This window comes from Neolamprologus multifasciatus, chromosome 13, assembly GCF_963576455.1.
Source record: "Neolamprologus multifasciatus chromosome 13, fNeoMul1.2, whole genome shotgun sequence".
Classification (NCBI taxonomy): Eukaryota; Metazoa; Chordata; class Actinopteri; order Cichliformes; family Cichlidae; genus Neolamprologus; species Neolamprologus multifasciatus.
Window position 1 is genome coordinate 16,732,431 of NC_140451.1, and position 18,617 is coordinate 16,751,047.

An 18,617-nucleotide genomic window follows, 5' to 3' on the forward strand; every position below is an offset into this window, starting at 1 on the left:
ACCTCATAGGGTGAACACAGGGGGAGAAAAAAGTAGACATTAATTTACTTGCATAAATAAACACAGTAAACACACTACAATGTGTCCATGTTTGATTTTATTTATTAATTCAAAACACAATCACAAACCTGGATAGAGCCCTTTTGTCCACTTCTGACAAGTAAAGCAAAGTGTATCTCCTGTCATTTACTAAAGTTTTATTATAGGGAATCTAATAAATTATGTTTGCATAAACTGAAACAAAATCATTACATAATTCTAAATATTAGGAGGACAGCGGTCCTTTAGAAAATGCAAATATATCATTATTTTGTGTTTAATGTAATGTTTCAATGATTTGGTGTTCTCCCTATTGAGGAAATGAACTATTCTTCATCTGAATAACACATTATATTTGTGGTCTTTTTATTCTATAGAAAGACAAAAAACACACAAGCAACTACATAGCATGTGTCCTGATTGTGGTTTAAAACAGATGATTTGAACTAGACTTTGATTTGTGCTTATTAATCATTGCGAAATAGTTGTAATGTCCAGGAAATGCATTTATGTATGGATATTTCCTCTATGGAAAATAAAGCTATTACATATTTGGTGTACTTTTTATCTTGCTTACTTCATCCATATCTGCAAGTTTTCCCATTTTTAATCAATTCCTTCCTCAGTCACACTCACTAAGGGTTGTATCACTAATCCCACGCCACACTGACCCACTTTTCAATAACTTCCTGCTACTTTGCCTGCCATTTGTATTTGTTCTATTGTACCTGCTTTGCTTAGCAAATTTTATCTATGCACCTGCCCAACTACTGCTTGCCTGTAGCGATTAAGTCACGTGTGATCTACCTGTCGTTTTTATGGTATGCCAGGGTTGACTGTGCATAACTATGTCTTATTTGTTCATAATACACTAAAATTGTTCAGTGCTCTTATTCTTTGATTTTTTTTAATTGTTGGCATTGATTCAGTTTATCCATATTCTTATTTTTAAAATCACAACAAAAACATAATTTTAATTGCATTAATATTACCAACAACTCCACCAGTAAAAGTTCCCTTGGCAACATGTTAGCAATGACTAATGTATAATGTAATGTGTCAACCTTTAAACCCAGATAAGGAGTGGAACTCCAGATTACAACATAACTATGCCACAAGCCCTCTTTTTTCCCCATATTCAGCACTGTGGTTTTTAGTGCCAACAGACAACCACTATGATTATTCAGTGTCACCAGATAAGACACAGATAAGATTTGTCTTTTATCTTATCTGACTAAAGAGCAGTCAGAAAAGATAAAAGACTTATCTGATTGTTTTTTAGAAGAAAAGAAAAAAAGCTAAAAGAAAAGTCTTTATCTTTAAATTTCTTATATTACAGGGAATTCATGGGCTAACAGAATCCCAGTAGTGAGTGATGAGTCTATCGGCTTCTCTCCACCCAGTAATAATTGCTCCATGGATGGTGGAGTAAAAGCAAGGATGGGTTGCCTCTCCAGCAAACAACACCTGCAGGGGCTGAAACACACAAGCAGTAAAAGTGAGAAACATTTTTCAAGGTTATATTATGTCACTTTCTGTCTAACTATAAAGTAACAGAAGTCAGTACTTCCCTGAGCAATATGACTCACTTGATTTACTAATAGTTCATCTGCTGCACACCATGCCAAGATATGTCACGTTTTCTACTAGCAATTCTTATCAAACTGTGTTGTGATTTGGCGCTATATAAATAAAATTGGATTGAATTGAACTGTGTTATCACTGGCATTTTTTATAGATTGAATAAACAAATGTGAACAAATGATGTATTTTTTCCAACAGGCTGCTAGTAACAAAGCGCTAAAAGATGCCATTTAAAATGGATTTTAATGGACAAAACACTCCTCTGAAAATGGTCAGGTAAAAGTAGGGCTGGGTATCGTCACTGATTTTTAGAATCGATTCAATTCCGATTCACAAGGTCCAGAATCGATTCGATCCACGATTCGATTTAATTCGATTCGATTCGATTCACTTCGATTTGAATCTGGGAAATTTTGACAGTCAGAAATATTATAATTCAGATTAGTACATTTACATATTTTTGTATCTATAAAAAGGAAGCTGACACACGCAAGACTTTATCAAAGGTGTGAGCGTCACAGCAGATGCCTTTGTGTCAAAGTAGCTGAAGATAAAACACAGAAACACATGAAGGTGATTTTTCCTGGCCTGGGATTTTATAAAAATATTCTGCAGTACATCAAAAACGAAAGAAAACCATTAATCAACATATGAACATTACCTCTGAAGTTACAGCGGTTTTATTAGAGACACGGCTAAGCATTTTGCATTTTGCATAATTTTAAAAAGTTTAAATTTGTTCAGCATTGAACGGCAGAAATTAGGTTTTCTTTTCGGAAGTATATAAAACAGAAAAAAAAAAAGTCGGCCGATAGCGCTGTAAACAACGGTAGTCTTGTGCGTAACAAGCAAGCGAATAATGCAGAAAACGTACAGAGAGAGAGAGGGGGAGAGAGAGAGAGAGAGAGAGCTGTGCATCATGGTCGAAGCAAAACAGTAAAAGTAAGAGTGAATACATGACGATGTTTTTGGATCCTCTTTTGTTGCTGGTTCGGTCAATATTGTTTGGAGAGACATCAAACTAACAGCTTTAGAATCAGCGCATAAAGGGCGTGAACACAAAGCTCAGACCCGCCGACAGATCAGAATCAGCGGGCTGTCGGCTTTCAGCCCCGACTGTGAGAAAGGCGACATCTAACTGATTCTGATCCGCGGGCTGCGCTGTGTGTTTAAGTCTTTGTGCAGAATCCGTGTTCCTGCTCTCATTTACTGTTTTAGCTGTTTGGTGGTTGTTGAAATTTTGTGAGATTTCACCTGAGATTCTGGCATTTCGGGCAAAATAAATTTATATTAAAAAATCGATTCAGGATTTTAATGAATCGATTTTACGTAATCCAAGCCAGAATCGATTTTAATCGATAAATCGATTATAAAAACCCACCCCTAGGTAAAAGGACTGGACTGAATATTTTTAAAGACATTCAAAAAAGCCTGGAGAACTCTTACTCAAGACCACTTTAGAAAAATGACATGAAAGTGTGGCTCCTTGGAAGCAAAATATTAACGGTGGCTCAAGACGTTCTGTACCTGTGACAGAGTTTCCTGTGAAGGCAGAGGTTCCATCATGTTCTTCAGGTCCTTGGCTGTACAGCCTATGGCTGGGTGACAGTAGGAACCGTATGTCCAGGGATCAGTGAACCACCGGGAACACAGGATTCTCTTTGGTGTGATCGTACCGTTTCCTACAGACAAATATGAAATAACCAAGGCTCAACCACTTCAGAAAATATATATATAAAAAAACTGATATAAATAAATTACTTTTACTACATATTAAAGCCTTCCCTCTATGTATGACAGCTTTCTAGGACTTGAATACTGTATATCAGTAACTATTTGCTAGCTCATTTCAGCAGGCAGTGCCTTATACAGCCTGCCCCTCCAATATGCCCCCTGTGACAGCCAGTGGGGTGGCCTTGTTCTTGTTTTCTTGTTGCCTGTTTCTTGCAGGTAAGCGGAGCTGACCCAGTTATAGATGCAGCACACCTGAGCAGGCCAGTCCCAGTATATAAAGACACCTTGACTGAACCATGGCTGTCTCTCTTTGTCTGTCACTCATGATGTTCATTTTGTTCTTCAGTTATGGCTGTTGTATTATTTAACTTGTGTTTAAGTTTCTTTACCTTATTTCATTAAACATATCTTACAGCCTTTAAAAGCCTGTGTGTGGTCTCCCACTTGCTTGTCACGTCCTTTGAGTCGGGTTGTGACACCCCAAACATTCTGGTTTATTAAAAAGCAGCAGCTGGATCAATTATGGATCAGTTATCTGAGAAGAATATTTCTTGCAGAAAAGCCTCAAGCTACTTTTAGATGCTCCCCTTTCCAAAACATGTTACCACATTAGGCAGCTCTGTATATTTGATTTGACAGATTATTATGGGTGCCCTTCCTGACGTAGTGTCCAGGCGATTTGTGTGTTTTCTCGGGCACAAACCAGGTAGCTTCTACCTTAATGGTGCCCATTCAATACCTATTCAATACTCGGTCTAACATGTACATTTCTGCACTAGAAGGTTTCAATCGAGGAAAATAGCTGCATAGTTTTCTACAATCAATTGTCATCTGCACAGTGGCCTGTTTTGGGCATGTCAACATCAGAGGATAAACTTGGAAATCTGACCTGGTTTCATAAATCTATACTGAACTATTTTCCCAATACTAATATGTTATATATAAGTAAGAGTGTGATGACTATCAGCTTTTTAAAATATAAATACAATTTGTGCAAACATCATATTAGCAGTTTCAACCACAAACTCAGTCTTATTGCTGTAAGACAAAGATATTTAGGTAATAGTCATACACGTTTGCGGCTCGATTTAATGCCATTATTCTGCATATATACTCTGTATTACCTGAACTTGTTTTATTCCTATAACAATGAGATGTTTTATAGATTTCTAACGAAAAATTGAACTGTTGTGATGCTTGTGCATACAGAGAAGTTTTCTTAGGTATAACAACCTTTAATTTTAATTATTAGTCTCTTTGATATTTATTTTTTATCTTTAATTATGTTATAGAGGAAAGAGCTATAAGGGTTAGATCAGATATAAAACTTACCTGTGAATGTACGGACGAGCTTTGTGATTGACTCTCTCACTTCCTCCTCAGGAAGTGTCTCCATATACTCTGCCTCATGGCCACAAATCCAGCCACAGAGAACATGGCTACCCCTGAGAGTTTGTGTTAATCAACAAGAGAAGTCTGAATGCTGGTTTGAATTGCAAAGGAAACTTTATAGGAGGGAAAAATCATTAATGGTTCCTCAGATTAACATGTCACTTACGTTTCAGAAGGTTTATGCACAGTGAATGTCACCAACTTCCTTATCCAGGATTCACTCACATCTGACACTTGGTCTGACACAGTCTCCTGAAAACACAAAAGGGTTTATGTCCTCTCTGATCTCTGGCTCTAAAACACAAGTTCACGCAATGTCTCTATTGTTTTACCCTTACTAGGCAACATTTCTGAGATATTTTATTGCATCATATACATAAAAACAAAGAAAAAGGCTCATATCTTTAAAATTGTGTAAGAAAGTTTAAAAATATCTGTCAACCTGTTATTAAGACAGGTTCGGTACATATGAAACTATTCTGGCTGCTGCATTACAAACCTCATCTTCCCACACGAGGTAGATGATTTCACAATCAGCATCCCACCACGGCGATTCAAACTCCACAAATATTTTGTCACATGTTCCAAATCCTAGCGTCTCGATCGACTTCAGCTTGTGGGCCGGGAGAGGAGGGTAGAACAGAGTGGAGTGGTGCTTCTTCAGATATCCTGACAAAAAGAAAACGTATTAAAAATTGCATAAACTGCAGCAGAGGGTTAAATCTAACTTGGTCTGTATTCCATTGTGACACTACCAAAACCCCGCCATTAAGATTAAGCTCTGACATTGGTCGTAACATGTAATTTACAATTAATCAATTTCATGCAGAGATACGAAAAACAGGATGAAGTATATGAAAAGAAGTTCACCTAAAGGCACAGTGACAATAACGTGATCAGCAGCAATCCTCTCGCCATTCTCACACTCAACCGTCACAGGACTTAAGCCACACTCTGTGTTGCTCCAGTGGACACAGCTCACAGGGCAATTGTAGGTCATCAAATCAGAGGGGAGTTCAGACATCAAGTTCTCGATTAGGCGCTCAAATCCTCTGCAAGATAAGATACATTAAGATGACCACAATGCAGCATCTGTAGTACATTTGTATTTTATATTTGATGTGATAATCATAGCTGTTGACAATGACAAAGTGATGATGAGTGTCCATGAAGTGTGCAAAACTTGACTCACTGCTTACTATTGAGGTTCATTAGATTAGAGCAGTGGTTCCCAAACCTTTTTTTGCTAGGCCTCCCTTTGTTTTACAAGAAAAATGTCCCCCCCGCACGCGTGCACGCACACAAACACATCCTCCAACCACACACACCCTTATTTTGCTCCATTGCGGTTTATTTCACACCTCAAACATTTAGTAAACAATTAAAAATGACAGGTAGTAATAAAATAAACTACTAACTCTTTTACACTACGGTCACACCTACACGGGTATTTTTGAAAACGCAGCTGTTTCGTCCACACGTAAACGGCGTTTCCAATCACCGAAAACTGAGATTTTTTAAAACTCCTTTTTTGCGTTTGAGGAATACAGAGTTCGTCATGCAACTTCAAAGGTATGTGTCTTTTTTTAACGTCATGCTGTGCGCCACGTTATTGTTTACATGAGCTGAATTACAGAATGGCGGATAGAGACGAAATACTGTTACTGTTAATCTGACTATCTTCAGTTTTTACAGGCTTACATACACATGCAGCTACTGTCCCTCCATTTAAGAAGGCAGAGGCATCACGGTGTAATTATTTTACATGTAGTTGTTTTTTTTCCTGTGTAATAATATTCAACATTGCTATCAATACATTTTTCAAAAAATGCCTCTCTGTGCAAAAGGGGTTCAAAAACATAAACAGCTGTGGGATACTGTTTGTCCATGATTTGAACCGGGAACAAATCGTGGCAGGATCAGCCTGATATTATTTGTATCCCACTGTAACTTTACTGTATAAAGAGCTAACATCTCCAACATGTCAGGAGTAGTTAGTCATTAAAAGAAGTGTTTGTGAACTAAAAATCAAGAATGTGGGATACTGTTTGTCCTTGATTTGAACAGCCCAGCGCTGCTCCCAACGCAGGGAAAACCAATTCTGCAGGGGAGACCTACCTTGGCACTTGTGCAGGTGAAGCCAAAGGGAAGATATGCTTCATCATATTTTCTAGTCTTTGGCTTAGAATGAAGTTGGTTTGGCAACATATTCAGCTATGCTTCATCTCCTGCTTTGCCTTTCTGAGGCCGCCCTGTGCTAGCAGTGTCCAAGCATTTTGTTTTTTCCCCCCTTTCATACCGCGCCCCCCATGCAATGGCTCTGCGCCGCCCCTAGGGGGCGGGCCCCACACTTTGGGAAGGTCTGGATTAGAGCATTAGAGAATAGAATAGCATAAAAAAATGATAATTTAATTCAAAAGTGTGAGCTGCATATATATTATTTTTTATTCCAAACACCTAAAGTGAAACCTAATCACACAGTCTAATAATTTAAGATATTGGATTTCTGATTTTTCATGGCCTAAGTCATAATCATCAAAATTAAAATAAAAAATGCTTGAAATCTATCACTTTACACGTATGTTAAAATATACATAGCGAGAGAGAGAGAGAGAGAGAATATATGAGTGCCTTCTTTCTTGTGTTATAAAATTTTTATACTATCCACAGTCAGAGTTACGTCCTCTCAAAAAGGTCTCGTTTGTGAACTCAGAGAAAAACAACAAGAATATTATACAACCTTAAAGTTGTTTTAGCCTGTGCTCCTGGTGATTTCATAGTCTTTCAAGACTTAGTCGTGGTAAGTGATTCTCTATATGAATTAAGGTGCAGCGAATGGAAATCAGGCCCATGACCTTTAATATGGCAGAGTGCCAAATATGTCTAAGAGTTAGCTCATGTCCATGGATCCTGTCTGGCTACTTTAAATATAATCTGTAGTGAATAAATAACAAATTATAAAGATTAACTGGGTGAAACTGGAGCAGTCAAGAGCATCTTCTATTTATTTAGTACGTACTTACAGACATCAAGGTGCCTGTATTTCATTGTCTTAGTCTTTATTGTGGATAAATTAGCTTTGTTCTTGTAAAACTAGACAATAAATGAATAAATAATAATTAGCTAATTGCTATAATAAAAACCACAGAAGGTTCTCACACAGGCTGATCAGAGGATTAAATGGTAAATGGCCTGTATTTGTATAGCGCTTTACACATCCAGTCATCCACCCATTCACACACACATTCACACACTGGTGATAGCAAGCTACATTGTAGCCACAGCCACCCTGGGGCACACTGACAGAGGCGAGGCTGCCGGACACTGGCGCCACCGGGCCCTCTGTCCACCACCAGTAGGCAACGGGTGAAGTGTCTTGCCCAAGGACACAACGACCGAGACTGTCCAAGCCGGGGATCGAACCAGCAACCTTCCGATTACAAGGTGAAGCCCCAACTCTTGAGCCACGATCGCCCAACCAATAACCAATAATAAAAGAAACAATCTAAAGGACTAAGGATCTAAATCACTGCCACTTTAATTACTCAGTATTAATCAATGCAGCTTTACTCTTTGACAGCACTTGGTGGTGAAGGCATAAACTTAAATTGCTACAGTTGAGCAAATGACAAGTAAATGAATGGCATTTATGTTAACACCCTTTATGCATACAATGATGCACAAACCTTGGAAGCGTGCAGTCCACGCCACGTAGGCTCTTATGCATAGAAACCCCTGCCAGGTCTATGTCATCCATGCTATGAGTGGCATTTCCACAGCACTCAAACTTCAGCATAGTACTGAAGGCAGAGAGAAGCAGCTGCCTAGTGGTTTCATCCTCATCTTTCCACCTTCCTGCTGCTTGGTTCTGCGCCTGCACAAAATGCCAAATTTCAACAAAACAGATTTTTTTTTTTACAGCTTTTTATATCATCAGCAACACGCATAATTCAAAACAATGTACCTTTGTTCGCATGAAATGTCCTACACTCTTCCAGGATGTGTTTTTGAGATTTTGAAATTGTGAAGTGTTATCCAAAATCTCACGAAACAGCTCCTCAGCTGGTTCCATGCTTTCTGCACTCAGCCTCTGACCTTTGGGACAGAATTTAAAGTTGTAATAACAATCACAGCTTACCAAGCACGCTATTAATATACACAATGATGTGATGTGCTGAAGTACACTTGTGTTACTATGTCTGGTCACCTGAACTGCTGAACCAGTTGGGGACCAAGGGAGGATGTTCATCCACGTCTACGGCCTGGTTCTTTGGAGTGAGCGCTTCTGGAGGCAAGAGGTCATAGTCACGAGCCAGACAAAACAATGGGTTCTCCTCAGATGGGCCATGGATGTAAGACGCACCAATCTCTGTAATAGTGTTACCTGTCAAAGAAAAACAAGTCTTTGTGTACATTTACTTGCACAATGACAGTAAACTGGGAGGCCATTGTACTAGTAGATCAGGTTTCACAGAACTCTTTGTAATTCTGAGAAAAACTAAACACACCCCATGAGTCAACAGCTGGAAGAACCACCTATAGCAGCAATAACTATAAGTTATTCTTTACTGCATGACTTTAGTAGTCTCTCACGTCTTTGTAGAGGAACTTTGGCCAACTCTTCTTTATAATGTTGCTTCAGTTTATTGAGGTTGGTGGGCATTCATTAAAGCAGAGCTCTGTTAAGGTCCCACATCCAATCGTGTTGAGGCCTGAAATTTGACTGAGACATTGCAGCACCTCAATTCTTTTCTTTTTCAGCTATTCTGCTTTAGTGCTTGGGATCACGATCCTGTTGTCTGACCTACTTTGGACCAAGCTTTAGCTTGTCAGACAGACACTCACATTTGACTTTAGAATACGTTGGCATACAAAGATCGACTCAACGACTGCAAGGTGCCCGGGTCACACGCCTACAGCAGACTGCCAAAACCCTTTTTTTGTGGTGAGGTTCATCCAGACTTTCACAGCACCTGGTTGCTGAGATGCACTTAGTTTTTCACGGTACTGCATAGTGTCCTGTAAAAACTTTAATGTGAGGTGTCTGTATGCACTGGCATCATTTTTGTGTTGTTTCACCATTCGGAAAACATCAGAAAGCTGCACAACAGTCCAAGCACTGAAACTGAGAATAAGTACAACAGAAGATGCTGACAGCAGCAGGTGATTAAAAGAGACAAGAACATGCTGGATCGCTTATCCTCCTAGATTGTCTGCAATAAAGATGCTCACACTTAGAAATTAATGTTGTTCTTACTAAGGGTTTAATTTAGTTGGTTTCTGATTTTCTGACAGTGTAAAGACGAAACTGACTAAAACAGAAAATACATATAAACTTACCCAGAGTTGCTGTTTTTATTCGTCCCCCGCTTCTTCCAGTTGCCTCAAGTATCCGCACATGACCATATCCAGCTTTGACAAGCCGGTGAGCCGCTGCTATACCCGATACTCCACATCCTATTATAACTATCTTTGGGTCCGCACTCGTCGCCATCCTTGGTTCGCATCAAACTGTAGGACTGTCACTCTCACAGCTTTCTCTCAACTTCACCTCGGGGCATGTATGAAATAAGATACAGTGTGACTCGAGCATACATTGGAGTGCGACTTATATATCGGTGTACCAAGGGCGTAGATTTCGTTTTGACATTGGTGGGGACCAGTGTTGGTCAAGTTACTTGAAAAAAGTAATCAGTAATTAATTACTGATTACTTCCCCAAAAAAGTAATCCCGTTACTTTACTGATTACTTATTTTCAAAAGTAATTAATTACTTAGTTACTTTTTAAAAACATGATTTACAACCTTTACAACTTTCAGCCCAATTCTACTTTTTCTGCATAATCATCATACAAAATGTAATCAAATGGAAGTCTCTTTTTAAAACTTGTTTTATTCGTTTTAATCTTTTAACTTTATGCATGAAGCAAAATTTTAATTATATGCACCATTCTCTGACTGGAAGAAATTAGTTTAACATTTAAACCTATTTTCTGCACATTCCAGCACATATATACAGTGTTGGGAAGGTTACTTTTACAATGTATTCCGTTACAGAATACAGAATACATGCCCCAAAATGTATTCTGTAACGTATTCCGTTACGTTACTCAATGAGAGTAACGTATTCCGAATACTTTGGATTACTTAATATATTATCATGCTGTTTACAACTACATGAATGTACTATTGCTGTGATTTATTACTGTTACTGAAGGTCCGCGGCTCTGAACCGTAGTAAAGGGACCTCTGGCTAATACGGTGGGTTCTGTGTCGGCTTGTAGCCGAAAACTAGCTTTACTTTGTTGTCTGGGTCATGTTTGCTAGCGAGAGACAGAGAGAGGCGTTGAAAGGCTGCTTCAACGGAACTTATTGTTTTTGGAGGAAAACACAAACACGGTGTACAGTCGAGTCTTAATAGCTTACTTACAACTGGGCTCGTCAGGCACTCTTCTTGGCTCCAGTGGTTATTATTATATTTACATGCTTCCAGCTCCCGTTTTTGCTTGATGACAGCTCGTACTTTTCCTTTTTCTCCCTCCCTCGCTCACAGACACATAACGTGTATGGCAGTCCATTCTCCCTGCAGCACGGACTACACTGCCTATGATGCTACATTCTTTAGAGCTATACCTGTAGCATTCTGCCTATTAGCTTAGCACAACGACAACAAAAAGGCCTCTCTCACCCAGGAAACACGCAGAGAGAGAGCGTCACCCTGTAACCATGGCAACCGTAACGCTGCCGCCTGGAACAACAGAACGTAGCTGTCAAACAAAACCCAAACAGTCCTGACCCGCCACAATATGAAACAGGGAAGTACCGCCATGTAATCCATTTATTTCAACAAAGTAAATGTATTCTAAATACCACCCTTTTAAACGGTAACTGTAACGGAATACAGTTACTCATATTTTGTATTTTAAATACGTAACGGCGGTACATGTATTCCGTTACTCCCCAACACTGCATATATATATATATATATATATATATATATATATATATATATATATATATATATATATATATTTATTATTATTTTTTTGTGTTTACACTCACTCTTTCAGATGCAAGTAAAACACAGCAGAAAATAAATAAAGTCAAAGACTAGCGGTCCTTTTGCTCTATTTTCACCTGTAAAGCAGGAGTAGAGTAGGCGGAGGTTTATCCTGGTGCAGGTGTGCCGCAGCGGTCAGTGGAAGGATACCGCAGTTTCTCTGTGAGTTTCCCATTACGTTGTAGCTACTCGGTGCTTGCTTGGAAGTTTAGGGGGGTTTTTTTCGCTGTAAAAAGAAGTTTTCTTCCCATGCACAGCGGACACTAATGTTTTTGTCACTTTTTATGGAATCAAACTCAAAATAAGGTCAGTACTTCCACGCTTTAAACGCTGCACGCTCATACTCTCTCCTGCACTCGATATATGATCCATTGTTGATCTGCACACAGCTGTTGTCACGAATGTCACACTCGCTTACTTCACTGTCATGAGACATTCTCGCAAGAAAATCACGGTTTTAGTAACGCAGTAACGCAGCGTTCCTACGGGAAAGTAACGGTAATCTAATTACCGTTTTTGCAATAGTAATCCCTTACTTTACTCGTTACTTGAAAAAAGTAATTGGATTACAGTAACGCGTTACAAGTAACGCGTTACTGCCCATCTCTGGTGGGGACAGATGATTTAGCCACTGAACACTGCCCTGTTTCTTTTTTTTCCTTTTCGTCTTTGCTTCTTGATAAAAAAAAAAGGGAGAAATATACTTGCCAACATATGCTATTCTACATGCTTTTAAACCATTTAAAATTACAATTCATAGTTTTATATGTGAATTATATAATGTTAAGTTACTATTAAACAAATTACTAAGTATTTTAGACTTTAGTTTACTTCAGCCATATTCCATATAAATCAGGTATCATACAAAAATAAAAATAGCTTCAAATACAGTCATGACAATAAAAGAATATGACTTTAAGGACTTGTTAAGAGATATAGTCTAAAACACTTCTTCAGTAGAGAATCAGAGAAGAGAAACACACAGATTTTCTTGCTAGCAAGGGCAGCCTCCAGAACTCACACCCCAAGAGTGAGTCTCAGAGACTAGCCCTGAGGACTGCCCTGGTCTTTTATTTATACACTTCAGTGAGCGTTTGCTCCTTACATTGGAATGTGGAGGTGTACGTGTGTGTGTGTGTGTGGTCAGAGTGTGACCCCATAAATGACTTCCCTAAACTTACTGGTCTGGAAAGTCCAACAGTTCATCTAAACAAAAGGCACTTAGACTAAAACAGATATTACTACGTTAATCCTACCGTAAAACAATAAGACAAGGTACGACCTTTTCCCATGCTCCTAGGATGTGGGGGTGAACGCCAGAACACCCTGGAATGTTACAGACTTCCTAGGATGAGACATTCCTTCAATATGCCACCAACTATATACTTCTAAACACAAATGGTTACATGCAGTATTCTACCATATACAAACTTATATCATTAAAAGATTATACTGACTACTAAGTACAATTTTCCATTGACATTCCCTCCTGTTGTCAGTATAACTTTAAGTGAGATATCAGTATGTAACACCTTGTTGTACATTTTCTGTCACATCGTCATTAGTCACACAAAGTCTTCATGTTCCAACAGGTCGGAATCATTATCATCACTTGTAACGGCTATGTATGCAGCAACAGTGGAAAATATTATGCGGTTAATCATGAGTTTTAAAACATGGCAGTATACATATTACAAAGACACAAAATAAAAGTAAAAATATCCCAATTCCGATGAGTAGTCCTTTTAGCACCTGTAACCAGGAGCCAGTGTAAAGCCAAGAAAACCAGTCACTTGTATCACTTACTTAGTCCTGATTTTGGGCCTGCTGGATTTGTCTCAAAGCATTCAGGGCGTCAGTCATGTTTGATGAATGTACATCGTCTTTATGTAAGTGCAGCATGTGTTGTTGAAGAGGACACAAAGTCCCCCTTTCTCTGCTAGTATCATGGAGTAGTTCTTCCCTGGAAGTTGGTCCAGGAACACATATAGTGTGGGGTGTGTTGACGTGCTGGGCATATGAAAACAGACATAATAGTCTGTATTTGCCGATTCTGTCTTTGTCCTGTAAAGGTGAGCGTCGTAGTCAAGGTAACCAGGAGGGTCCACCTTCCCATGGCTACGTACAGGTCCGTCACACCCTACTACTTGGTTACTCTAGAGTTGGCCAATGGCTGGAGGTTGAAGTGCGAGCAATTCCCTACGGGCGCCCAATCAGCACTTCCCCCTCGCCACTGAAGCAACCAAGTGAGGGTGAAACTTTCCTCTACTAGTTGATTTCTGTGGAGGAAGTGGAATCCTCTCGGACCTCAACCTTTTTGCAGTGGCTCTGATGTATCCAGGAGGGTCTCTCTGCTATTTTGCAGGCAGTTGGAGTGGTCAGAAGGACTTGAAATGGCCTCTATCAACCCCCATCACCTCGCTTTAGGCCTTCATCCTGCGATAGGAATACTTATGACTCTTCTACTGTCCATCCTCTGCAGAAAACCCCTCTGTGGAAAGGGTGCTGGGTCCAGTTATCTTACTGCTGTTATGATCCCAGCAGTCTTCAGAGTGTCATCATATGCACAGTACAGTGACACAGCATTAGGTGATGTTCATAGGAAACTGCTGTCATCACCACCATAGCTTCTGGTTCCTGTGCTTTCACAGAATCATGATGTCATCCTCGAACTCCCTCTGCGCTGTCGATGGAGCTCGGCACGCTCCCCTCATCCTTCAGGTGCCCGTCTGTTGTCCACAATCTCCTCTGTTGGCCTCTGGAAATCCCCCTTGGCACAGCTCTCATTCCAATGCAGCTTCAGTTCCTTGCTGTGGCTCCAAAGTCTGATCTCATGATGGGCCCCAACCAGCTCGACCTTTGACCTCAACCACTGCCTGTGCTGTCAGCTATGCCTGGAATGGTTCTTGTTTCTCACTGGGCCTCTGAAGATTTCTCAGGAGATGACTGCTGCACCTGTATTTCCTTGCTAGGAGTTAAAACTTCTATTTGGAGAGCATGTCAGCAATCATCAAACCACATTCTTTAGTTCAGTGAACTTCACTTATAGGCCATCAAAGCCTCATCTGAACATGGATGCACCACTTGCATAGGTTTAATACCCGTTGAATGAACTGTTAATCACACAAATCGCTGCAAAAATCATATAAAACATAATTTAATGTTAATTCATTGTTTCATGTTAATCCTGGACCCCTCCTCTTGACGCATGGACACTCCCATGAGTCAACTCATCAAAACCAGATTCCTGTCTGAAAGAAAAAGGTTAGCTAGATCACGTCCCAGGCAACATCAGGGCGTCTCCTCCTCTGGAGCAGCACCACCCCGGACCTATAATCCTGCAATAAAAGATGTTAGTGTGTTTGCATATTAAGTTTGCTTAAAAACTGGCTCCGCCAGGAGCCTGCATACACACCATCATGGCCTGGAAAACAAGATCTGGAAGTGAAATCAAACTTCACACTTGTAAACAATTGTATCATAAGAGTGATAAAGCATTCTTAGAAAAACAAACATTAGCAATACACATTGACCATCCCGGTAGTCAGGCGCAGGTCGACAGGTTCCAGAGGCGCCATAAAAAGACCATAAAGTTAGCCATCCATAGCTGTGGAAAGAAGTGACACTAGTTTTCAACACAGGAAACACAGTGTAACAGCATCACCAACTCATAACCTATAAACAGTTTCTTCACACATAAACCCAGAAATCCTGTAGTAGAAAAACATTAACTAGTTGTCCTGGTATAAATTACATGATCAAGTCACATGAAGAACTGTAATGCTGTAGAAAAGAAATGTAAATGTTAGCGCTGCGCGGGTGTATACACTCTTTCTAACAGTAATCTCTGTGAGCAACACAAACCCATGAATAACACACCCCTGGTAGATTCACAAACACAGAAAGTGGCATTTAAAAGTTAAATCGGTATGCAACCTCGGATGTTGCTGTCATCTTTCTGCTCCTGTAAAAAGAAACACATAAATTCATCCACCTGTAACATGGTAGAATTATGTGCCTGTGTTAATTCAGCTCCATATTATTGTGTGAAGTTGCACTGGGTTGGGAGTGGTTTTTTGTGTGTGTGTATCACATTTTTGGTGAGCCAATGGCTGGAATGGGGTTGGACTAATTAGAGGCAGGTGTACTTGATTGCACTGATACACTGGTCTACTTATAGCCCACACTACAAACACTGCTGTGTCATTTTGTCTCTCTGTGCAGGTATGTAATGTGATAATCTGATATGTTTGGGATGGATGGGTTTTGCGCTATGAATTTTATACTGAAGGTGTCATTTTGTCTCTCTGTGCAGGCCAGGGCCTATTATATGCCACAGCCTAAAGGCAGCAGAGTTGCAGAGGCTGGAGTGACCACTGGCTATATGCTTGCAGGGTGGTGGGTCTCCAAGGACAACTTCTACCCCTTGTTAAATGCAACATGTGGAGTGCAACTGGCCGTGTGGCATAGCTGGCTCTGGCCTTGGGACTGTGTGTTTTTTATTTGATTCATGAATGGGACACTGGACTGTTTTATCTTTTATCTCTTGATATTTTTTGTCAATAAATTATCTTTTAGAATTTTATTGACTGTCATCTTTTTGCCCACGACTGAGACGGTTGGTCAGACCTAAAATCTTTCTTTGGGTGTGTTACACACCCTTTTGGCCTGTCTAGGTGGAGGTTAACTTTGAGTCGTGGTCAAGTCTTGTCAGCTTTTACCAGTCAGTTTGTTTTTATTTCCATTCATTCATTCATTCATCCATCCATCCATTCTTTCTTTCTTTGCTGATAGTGGAAACTATCGCCGCATTTGATTTCCACCCTCAGCAAAATGACGTCATTTCAAAAAGAAAAAGAAGAACTTTAGATCGGATTACCTCGCTGAATCCTTTTTAAGCAGGGACTCTCATTTTCTAATTGTCCCAAATAAGTGGCTTTCTCCCGAGCCCATTTTAATTTGGAGAAGTTCACTTGTAACAATTTTCTCGACGACGTGTCGTAAAGCACTTTCTGTTCTAATCGTGCAGATTTGCTCAAACAGAGATTATCGAACAAAACTTAAATGCACTGTAAAAGTATCAAAATAAAAAAGGCCTTGTTAAGTCATGACACAAGCTCCTCATCTCAGGAGGGTAAATCATACCATTAGCATGGTTTATCATACCATCATACTAATTGGCAGGCTCAACTTCACAACAAAAGAAAAGTCATCAGCTAGATTAACTCCAAATCATCCATCAGCCACACAACGCACAACATGACCCTAATATGTTATTAGATATGACTTTAATCCCCAGGTCTGTGCTTTTCACTCATTTAGGCCACAGATCCATTTTATCCAGTTTTTCTTTTTTCCCGTCATCATAAAACATGTGACATGTTGTCATGCACTTCACAAAAGAAGTTTGTTCTTATGTATTCAGAGTTGTGTATCTAGGTACAGGATTCACTCGCACATCAAAACAGGAAACTCGGTGTTTTAGAGTCTCCACTCTAACAAACTCCAACACATCCCATTCACTCGTGCTAGAATTCAGTCCCCTTTCATTAATCTAAGAACGATCAACTAATTTGCATATCAGCTATTAACCCACTAAGATGACAGAACAGAAATGCATGTTCAAAATGTTATCACAAAAATAGAATTTCCCTCATACAGTAAATTACTTGTGCTGCATCAATCAAGCAGAAAGCATCTCCCAATTTACTATATTAACAACTAAATTTATTGTCTGATCACTGGTTGGTCAAACCAGAATCTTTTTTCCCACGAAAGTTAAACTGTTGTCCTGCAACCTAGAGAGTCAATTTTTTGCATTGGATAAATTCAGCATTTGATAACAAGTGTCTGTTAAATTTACCCTATTTTAACAGAGATGAGAGATAACAGGCTAATTTTCATTGCATGTGTGTTTGTGTTATTAGGCAGGTTTAATGCATGTCTGTGGAGCTGCATATCCAGCAGAGCATGTTCTTAAAGCTGCCTTTCCTACACATTTCTCTACTATTATTTAATCATTTTGTAACTGATGTGCTATGAGTCCACTGATCTTTGCATCACTTCACATCACACTAAGTGACTTGGACAAGATGGTAAACAGACTCACATGCTTAAGATGTTGTCTAATCTTCATGAGCTCTCTTGTGTTTGGAAGTGTTAGTAGGGTTAATGCATATTCTGCTTGTGTGTGTGATTTTGTATTTTTCTTTTTGCAGTGTTTCAGACTCCTTCACAATTTTCCAACTTAAACAGTCAGTTTTGTTTTTCCCAGGTTTGCTAACCCAAATTTTGATTTCCCACATTAAACACCAGCATTCTCACTTAACTCTCACTGTTGTCCTCTCCCACTTCAACAGTCCAATAGCAGGCAGTTCTCTTTCAGCTTTGTCCTGTGTTTCACTGTCTCTTCTTGCCATTTTCTCCAAAGGTGGCACATGTCAAACTCCAACAGTCTCCTCAGTTCTCCTCAAACGTTCTTTTTACATGCACAGTGAATTTGCAGCTTGTTGGAAACACAGTGCCATTCATCCAATCAGGCAGGATGATGGGTTTGCTCTTCTTCTCTGATGCTGTTTGTCCACACTGCTGCTGCTTGCTGGGACTCTTTGCCCAGGACTTTGCTGCTGTCTCTTTATCTGCCATGTTATTGCTCTTTGGAGCTGCATTCCTTGTCTTCAGGGAGGAGTGAGAGCTCGCTTGCGAGTTTGAGAGACACATGGTGCTGTAAATAAGTTAGCCAGAAACTTGGCCTGAATGTTTCCAATGATGTTAAACTATAACTTTCTTCCGACCGCTGCATGTGGAA

The 18,617-nt window shown here is 39.6% G+C and overlaps 1 protein-coding gene and 1 long non-coding RNA gene across 2 annotated transcripts in view; both read right to left on the reverse strand.

Annotated features, from left to right (window-relative positions):
* The window catches only part of LOC146505320 (uncharacterized), a 61,892-nt gene that overhangs the window by 3,496 nt on the left and 39,779 nt on the right, over positions 1-18,617 (reverse strand). The window lies entirely within an intron of this gene.
* Positions 76-10,292, reverse strand: LOC146505321 (peroxisomal N(1)-acetyl-spermine/spermidine oxidase-like). Its single transcript, XM_085182283.1, has 10 exons — positions 10,090-10,292; positions 8,957-9,133; positions 8,714-8,844; positions 8,436-8,623; positions 5,620-5,801; positions 5,249-5,418; positions 4,916-5,001; positions 4,690-4,802; positions 3,151-3,305; positions 76-1,515 (listed from the first exon to the last, which is right to left on the reverse strand). The coding sequence occupies exons 1-10, from the start codon at positions 10,241-10,243 to the stop codon at positions 1,384-1,386; spliced, it is 1,488 nt and encodes a 495-aa protein (XP_085038409.1). The 5' UTR covers positions 10,244-10,292; the 3' UTR covers positions 76-1,383.

What these genes read in the sequence shown, in the direction of transcription:
- LOC146505321 (XM_085182283.1), bottom strand. Translation starts at nt 10,243, where the DNA reads ATGGCGACGAGTGCGGACCCAAAGATAGTTATAATAGGATGTGGAGTA. An exon ending in TATTGTCACTGTGCCTTTAG is followed by an intron (nt 5,419 to 5,619) that starts GTGAACTTCTTT and finishes TCTTTTTGTCAG; the next exon opens with GATATCTGAAGAAGCACCAC. An exon ending in GTGCATAAACCTTCTGAAAC is followed by an intron (nt 4,803 to 4,915) that starts GTAAGTGACATG and finishes ACAAACTCTCAG; the next exon opens with GGGTAGCCATGTTCTCTGTG.